This window comes from Strongylocentrotus purpuratus, unplaced genomic scaffold, assembly GCF_000002235.5.
Source record: "Strongylocentrotus purpuratus isolate Spur 01 unplaced genomic scaffold, Spur_5.0 spur5_scaffold_19, whole genome shotgun sequence".
Taxonomy (NCBI): domain Eukaryota; kingdom Metazoa; phylum Echinodermata; class Echinoidea; order Camarodonta; family Strongylocentrotidae; genus Strongylocentrotus; species Strongylocentrotus purpuratus.
Window position 1 is genome coordinate 6,394,543 of NW_022145604.1, and position 8,434 is coordinate 6,402,976.

The 8,434-nt window shown below is 43.5% G+C and overlaps 1 protein-coding gene across 1 annotated transcript; it reads left to right on the forward strand.

Moving 5' to 3' along the window:
• Positions 1–220: 220 nt before the first annotated feature.
• Positions 221–8,002, forward strand: LOC105446116. The gene is made up of 4 exons (XM_030990815.1): positions 221–1,825; positions 2,625–4,328; positions 4,853–6,577; positions 7,100–8,002. Exons 1-4 carry the CDS (start codon positions 333–335, stop codon positions 7,485–7,487), a joined length of 5,310 nt encoding a protein of 1,769 aa, XP_030846675.1. The 5' UTR covers positions 221–332; the 3' UTR covers positions 7,488–8,002.
• Positions 8,003–8,434: the final 432 nt, after the last annotated feature.

An 8,434-nucleotide genomic window follows, 5' to 3' on the forward strand; every position in this document is an offset into this window, starting at 1 on the left:
TATTCAATATTTATTGAGCTATTTTTGCCTTCTTACATATTTTGTCAAAGGCGTAGAGGTCTGTAAGGTGTATGATTGGAAGTTCGCGATATCGCGGACCTACTCCTACCTGCTCAGTGAACGTGCTTGCACGATTCTTGGGACAATGGAGTAGAAATTGAACAGTGACACAGCAATATTTTTGGCTGATCCCCTCATATAGTTGCGGTGCACTCAAGATCGGAAGCACACTCATTCATGAAACTGCATTATATAGAGGAAGGTGTTGTACTTTAATTGACAATCCATGCGAAGTTCTGCTTACAAGCTGTTGTCTCAATGAACTTCTCATCATGACTTCTGTTCATGTCACTGCGTTTGTTCTCCTGCTTCTCATCGACATAAGTTTTACACAAGTTACTGTCGACGTGGGAGAATTGGGCGAAATCGAGGGGAACGAGTATGAGTTTGATGGCAAAACGATGACTGAGTTTTTGGGTGTTCCATACGCAGAGCCTCCAGTCGGGGAGTTCCGATTCGCCCGTCCACGACCCAAAGTTGCTTGGATCGAAAAATTAAACGCGACGACGTTTGGTGCTGCCTGTCCACAGCAACCAGTGGAAGGCCTCGATGATCTGCAGATTAGCGAGGATTGTCTCTTTTTGAACATCTTCGTACCACCTAACGCAACTGCCGATAATAAACTGCCCGTCATGTTATTCATACCAGGTCGTGGGTATCGAGCCTACTCGGGATCAGAGTACATCGGACTAGAGATGGCCGTGACAGGTCCTATCATCATCGTCACCATCAACTACAGGTTCCTCACATTCGGCTTCTTCAGTACCGGTGATGACACTGCACCGGGTAACTATGGTCTTTGGGATCAACAGTTGGCCATAGAGTGGGTGCGGGATAACATCGGGGCTTTCAATGGTGACGGTAGTAAGATCACCATCGTTGGTCAAGGGCGAGAGGGGGCTACAGGAGTTGTATCTCAGATTCTTTCCCCTTTAAACAACAACGGGCTATTCCAACGGGCGATTGTTCAGAGCAGTACAGCCACTGACCTATCCTACATCAGTGCGGAGGGTCAAGCTACGAGGCTGTCCAAGATCCTTGTGGATACTCTCAACTGCAGTCAAAGATCATGGACAGAAAATCTAGCTTGTCTTCGAGAAAAATCGTGGCAAGATATAGTAGCCGTCAATTATTCTGTTCTCGGTGGTGGTTACTTCGAGCCTCGAATTGATGGATACTTCTTTCCAGATTCCCTCGACAATCTTCTCGAAAAAAACCTTACACACCAATATGACCTCCTGGCAGGCATCAACAGTGACGAAGGAGCTGCACTCTTAAACGGTTACGTAGATATCAATGACGCATTCGAAACAGTGCAAGACGTCTGGAACTTTGCTTATTATGATACCAGGCAGAGGTACAGCAGTGATGACCAGGCGATACTTGTGATGAATGCCATCGACTATAGATACGACGGCCCTCTTCTTGAGCTTCCGGATAGAGAAAGCGCTTTACGTTTTATGTTTAGTATGTATGGTGACCGCTCCTACGTCTCTAAGACCATACAGCTCCTACGAAACCATCAATTGAGCCCCGACACGAATACATTTATGTATTACTTTGACTACGTGGACGTGGATCAAAACTTTACATTGATTGATGACCCTCTTCGAGATTTCACGAAGGCAGTTCAGGGTGAGGAGCTGTTCTACCTTTGGGATACGATTTTCGGCAGGCAGACGGCTTCGGCTGCTGCATCTGGGAGTACGTCGGAGTCACTTCGTGCAAAAATGATTCAATATTGGACCAACTTCGTGAACAATGGGTGGGTATTACAACATTCTTACTATTCCGAAAGTTGCAATAAACGATAAACTACTATGTTAAGATCAATGAGGAAGTCGACACTACATTTGTCTACTAAAGTTTATTAAATGGCACGTGTTTGCAAGGAACCGAATTACCCTAATTAATGTCATATTTCAAGTTTTCAAACTGCGAGCAAATGAAGGGAGTGAGAGAAACACAAACATTCATCAATTTGTAAAGAAATTTAAACTTGTCAGAAAGATATTTGCCTCAATATGAGGAGAAGATTGCCTGAATATTGGTATTCTCAAAATGGTGGATGGAGGGCAGCTCCAAGCTCCCGCCTTAATTGTACGCCTCTGATTAGAAGTCTTCCAAAGTGTTGATGTAAGAATAGGAGAAGTTAACTCAAACTCTCAGGCTGGCGAGCGATTGTCATTCCTATCCATGAAGGCAGAAATTCTGCTTCTACAAGAGTTTACTTCTGTCTTATACTTTATATTTACAATTGTTATCAAGTTTTCCTCAGCAAGCCCCTTAAAGTATGGTTCGGAAACATCATATACAATCTAAAAAGTGGCACAGATTAATACAACTTTGGAGTGGAAATCTTTTTTAAAGACGGAATTATTTGGATACATTTCTGTATTCAATATCAATGTTCAAAGTTTACAACAGTACAACATACAAAGTATATTACGATCATAAAATACAAACACCATTCAATTCCTTCTCTTTGTTTAAAGTGTTTTATTATTTTTTAATATTTCATTTGTCTTTATTATTTATATATATAATTTTGTTTTAATATGCAGAGATCCAAATACTGGCAGTGCAAATCAGCTCACGGACTGGCCACAGTTCAACAACACCGAGAGTTATCTGCTGATCTCTAACACCATAGAAACGGGACAGCGTCTCAGGGACGAGTACATCAGCTTCTGGCTAGACTACATTCCAGAACTAACGCAGAACGACGATGCAGACACATGCTCCCTGGTTGCACCAGCTTCAGATATCTTACGAGGAGCCGAAGCAGAATCTGATGAGTTCGTGGTTATAGATGTAACTAATGGCAACTCTGAGTTGGGACAGATCCGAGGCATCCTTCGCAGAGCAGACGAGGGTGTCGGTGGTCGAGAAATCCAAAGTTTCCGCGGTATTCCGTACGCCTCACCACCAGTCGGCGAAAGACGGTTCCAGTATTCCGAGGTCCTAACTGACTGGGGTCAAGGTGGCATCCGCAACGCTACGGAACCTTCAGCAGGGTGTCCTCAGGGCTTTACCCCTATTCTGGGCGCAGCGGAATACAACGAGGACTGCCTCTACCTCAACATCTTCGCACCTGTGGCTGATCAAACCGGCGGAGTTGGTTTTCCTGTCATTGTTTATCTTCATTCTGGTCTGTTAACGTCTGGCAATGGTGGCGTATTTGACGGGACTACTCTCGCTTCTTATGCCGAATCAGTGGTGGTCACTCTAAACTACCGTATTGGAGCACTGGGTTTTCTATCGACCGGCGATGACGCCGCTCCAGGCAACTATGGCATCATTGACGTCGTTACGGCTCTGCAATGGATCCAAACATACATCAGCAGTTTCGGCGGTGACGCTGGCAGTGTTACTGCACTTGGAATGGGATCCGGTGCCCAAATTGCTCACTTGATTTCATTGAACAAACTCAATAATGGGCTTATGCATAAGATCATTGCATTTGGTGACTCCGTTTTATCGCCCACTATTTTGACATCAGGCGAAAGGGATCCTCTTCAGTTTGCTGTCCAACTTGCGAGTGCCCTCGATTGCCCTTCAGAACCAACAACCGCGCTTGTCACATGCCTACGAACCAAATCAGCGACAGAAATCCTTCAGGCACCTGTTGGTGGCGACAGTCTTGGCATAATTACGTTTTTCCCCGTAGTGGATGGTACATTCCTAAAGAACTCTTCGGATAAGATACTGGCTTCAGGTGACTACGAAACCATTCCCTTTCTCACAGGAGCAACTGAATGTGACAACACCTTAATCACTGTTCTGTACTTGAACGCTTCTGTGTCCAATGGCTGCCCAGATGAACTGTTTGCAGGAGCTATCATCGATGATGCCGTCAACACTTTCTACGGCGGCAAGGACGAGTTCGCCTCCCTTTTTAAGATGTTTTACCTTAAGAGCGAACTCTCCCCAACTGTCCCGGACATCGACTGCAAGGTCGGGCAGCAGATTAGTGAATTCCTGAGTGATCTGTGGCTCAACGTTCCTCTTCTAGAGACGGGGAAATTGATGGCTAGATTTGACAAGGAGATGTACTTGTATTCCTTGACCTTTCATCCTGACAACCATGTCTATCAACTATTTCTACCACCCTGGGTAGAGACGTCTTTTGGTGATGATGTCCCGTATGCCTTCGGCTGGCCATACGACAGACAGAGGATCCTGCAGAGCACCAAAGGCTACAGCCCGATCGATAGGAAAGTCTCCATCAACTTCATGGAAATGATTTCGACGTTCGCAAAGACAGGGTAAGATCGTCACTTCGAAAGTATGATAATAAGCAAAATATAGGCCTACCTCAGCTGCTGTTTATTAAGCAACAACGTAGTGTTAAATATAAGATGTTATTAGCACTTCATATGGCCGAGCCATCAGTACATTTAGTTTGGCTAATTCAGTCTCAGTAAGGCAAATACGTTGCCCCATAGTCGGGCAAGCGTACTTCAAAACAAATAATTTATTATCATTATTATCATTATAACTATGATAGTATATATATATATTCTCTCTCTCTCTCTCTCTCTCTCTCTTCTTAAAGGGGGGGGGGGGGGGGTTGTCGTGACCCCAAGTCTCCTTCGAACCTTTATTGGCTCGACTGAACTTTATTAAGTATGTCTTGTATTAACGAGAAAATAAAAATTGTTTAGTGGTGAACTGAATAGAAAATATTAATGGTAATCATATTATCTCTACTCATTCCATCATTTGTTTCTATTTATAATGAAGTAAATCAACTGAATAGACTTTCACTTTGTATTTCGCCTTGTTTCAGTGTTCCGTCAGCCAATCCTACAGACCCAGAGTCAGTATGGCAGCCGTACGACCCACTCCGTTACAACGCTCTCCACCTCGATGTCTGTCCGACACAGGCACCCATTCCCCGCGCCGAGGAGAAAGACATCTTCTGGTTCACCGTCATCGCTGGCTTGAAGGAAAAGCTCGACGACGACGACGAAGAAGAACCGACATGCTCCCTAGTTGCACCAGCTTCAGATATCTTACGAGGAGCCGAAGCAGAACCTGATGAGTTCGTGGTTATAGATGTAACTAATGGAAACTCTGAGTTGGGACAGATCCGAGGCATCCTTCGCAGAGCAGACGAGGGTGTCGGTGGTCGAGAAATCCAAAGTTTCCGCGGTATTCCGTACGCCTCACCGCCAGTCGGCGAAAGACGGTTCCAGTATTCCGAGGTCCTAACTGACTGGGGTCAAGGTGGCATCCGCAACGCTACGGAACCTTCAGCAGGGTGTCCTCAGAACCCGACCCCTATTCTTGGCGCAACGGAATACAACGAGGACTGCCTCTACCTCAACATCTTCGCACCTGTGGCTGATCAAACCGGCGGAGTTGGTTTTCCTGTCATTGTTTATCTTCATTCTGGTCTGTTAACGTCTGGCAATGGTGTCGTATTTGACGGGAGTACTCTCGCTTCTTATGCCGAATCAGTGGTGGTCACTCTAAACTACCGTATTGGAGCACTGGGTTTTCTATCGACCGGCGATGACGCCGCTCCAGGCAACTATGGCATCATTGACGTCGTTACGGCTCTGCAATGGATCCAAACATACATCAGCAGTTTCGGCGGTGACGCTGGCAGTGTTACTGCACTTGGAATGGGATCCGGTGCCCAAATTGCTCACTTGATTTCATTGAACAAACTCAATGACGGGCTTATGCATAAGATCATTGCATTTGGTGATTCCGTTTTATCGCCCACTATTTTGACATCAGGCGAAAGGGATCCTCTTCAGTTTGCTGTCCAACTTGCGAGTGCCCTCGATTGCCCTTCAGAACCAACAACCGCGCTTGTCACATGCCTACGAACCAAATCAGCGACAGAAATCCTTCAGGCACCTGTTGGTGGCGACAGTCTTGGCATAATTACGTTTTTCCCCGTAGTGGATGGGACATTCCTGAAGAACTCTTCGGATAAGATACTGGCTTCAGGTGACTACGAAACCATTCCCTTTCTCACAGGAGCAACTGAATGTGACAACACCTTAATCACTGCTCTGTACTTGAACGCTTCTGTGTCCAATGGCTGCCCAGACGAACTGTTTGCAGGAGCTATCATCGATGATGCCGTCAACACTTTCTACGGCGGCAAGGACGAGTTCGCCTCCCTTTTTAAGATGTTTTACCTCAAGAGCGAACTCTCCCCAACTGTCCCGGACATCGACTGCAAGGTCGGGCAGCAGATCAGTGAATTCCTGAGTGATCTGTGGCTCAACGTTCCTCTTCTAGAGACGGGGAAATTGATGGCTAGATTTGACAAGGAGATGTACTTGTATTTCTTGACCTTTCATCCTGACAACCATGTCTATCAACTATTTCTACCACCCTGGGTAGAGACGTCTTTTGGTGATGATGTCCCGTATGCCTTCGGCTGGCCATACGACAGACAGAGGATCCTGCAGAGCACCAATGGCTACAGCCCGATCGATAGGAAAGTCTCCATCAACTTCATGGAAATGATTTCGACGTTCGCAAAGACAGGGTAAGATCGTCACTTCGAAAGTATGATAATAAGCAAAATATAGGCCTACCTCAGCTGTTGTTTATTAAGCAACAACGTAGTGTTAAATATAAGATGTTATTAGCACTTCATATGGCCGAGCCATCAGTACATTTAGTTTGGCTAATTCAGTCTCAGTAAGGCAAACACGTTGCCCCATAGTCGGGCAAGCGTACTTCAAAACAAATCATTTATTATCAATTTTATCATTATAACTATGATACTATATATATATATATATGTCTCTCTCTCTCTCTCTTCTTAAAGAGGGAGGGGGGGGGGGGGTTGTCGTGACCCTAAGTCTCCTTCGAACTTTTATTGGCTCGACTGAACATTATTAAGTATGTCTTGCATTAACGAGAAAATAAAAATTGTTTAGTGGTGAACTGAATAGAAAAGATTAATGGTAATTATATTATCTCTACTCATTCCATCATTTGTTTCTATTTATAATGAAGCATATCAACTGAAAAGACTTTCACTTTGTATTTCGCCTTGTTTCAGTGTTCCGTCAGCCAATCCTACAGACCCAGAGTCAGTATGGCAGCCGTACGACCCACTCCGATACAACGCCCTCCACCTCGATGTCTGTCCGACACAGGCACCCATTCCCCGCGCCGAGGAGAAAGACATCTTCTGGTTCACCGTCATCGCTGGCTTGAAGGAGAAGCTCATCGACGACGACGAACCGACATCGACACCGACATCGACCCCAGCATCGACCACGTGTTCGGTTGACAGTTACATTGGATTTGATCTGACGTCAGAACAAGCAGGGCGCGTGATCGGTGCTCTAACCATCACCCTCGGGATCATCGCAGGCTTGATATTCTTTGCTATCTTCATGAAACTCTGCTTGAATATTCGTCGCTCTGACAATAAACCAGTTTAATTGGTAGAATATCTTTTTTATTGCGACGACTAGCGAATTCATAATCAGATTTTGTATTTAATTTGCTCATGTATTTCCAATATTGATTTGACATAATTATAAACATACACACGCAAAAAAAAGATCGATACAATTTAAATAATGAAACCAAAAAATATTAAAAGAAAGAAAAGGGAAAACAAATATACTTGTCATGAGGGCTGTGTGTCTGGACGCTTAACAAAAAATAAGGAAATAAACGAAATTAAAAAATATATATTTGCAAAAGGGAATTTAAAGGAAAATAGCAAATTGCAAAATCGTAGTTATCCCTGGTTACACACATAGTCGCACAATCACTATGTATCATATTATCGTCTATACAACATTCCCCTCGCATGTTGTTCTTCGTATCTCCGCTCATAGATATCGATATATTAAATTTATAATTATTACAACATGTGTGTATTACCATAAGTTATTGGGTCCCTTCTTCAACAATTAAAAAAAAAAAAAAATGCCTTTTTCTATTTTACTTTAATTTAAAAAAAAAAATCTCATATCCGTCTAGCATCAGATCAAAGTAATTCCATATATTAGTATACAAATAATACACAGCAGTGAGGGCATTAGTAAGAATTACCAACAAGGTACCTTTGAGACAGTCTAACACGCCCGATAGCCGAGGGTGTTAGGACTGTTTGAAGGTACTGAGTGTGGGTAATTTTTTTTTTTTTTTTTTTACTAATGCCCAATCAAAATGATGTTTATTATTTGTTTTATAAGGTTATGTTTAATTTGTTTTATAAAATGATGTTTTATAACATGATTTTACTAATGACCGGTCATTATCAAAATTACGCGTTAGGCAAAATAATTGCCTGGTTACATTTACGCTCATAATTCATTTGATTAGGATCCACGTCATCATCTTTAATATAAAACATGAACAAAATTTTTTTATCATT

Coding starts and splice junctions, on each gene's coding strand:
- LOC105446116 (XM_030990815.1), top strand. CDS start 333: ATGACTTCTGTTCATGTCACTGCGTTTGTTCTCCTGCTTCTCATCGAC. Junction 4,329..4,852: donor TCGACGTTCGCAAAGACAGG/GTAAGATCGTCA, acceptor GCCTTGTTTCAG/TGTTCCGTCAGCCAATCCTA. Junction 6,578..7,099: donor TCGACGTTCGCAAAGACAGG/GTAAGATCGTCA, acceptor GCCTTGTTTCAG/TGTTCCGTCAGCCAATCCTA.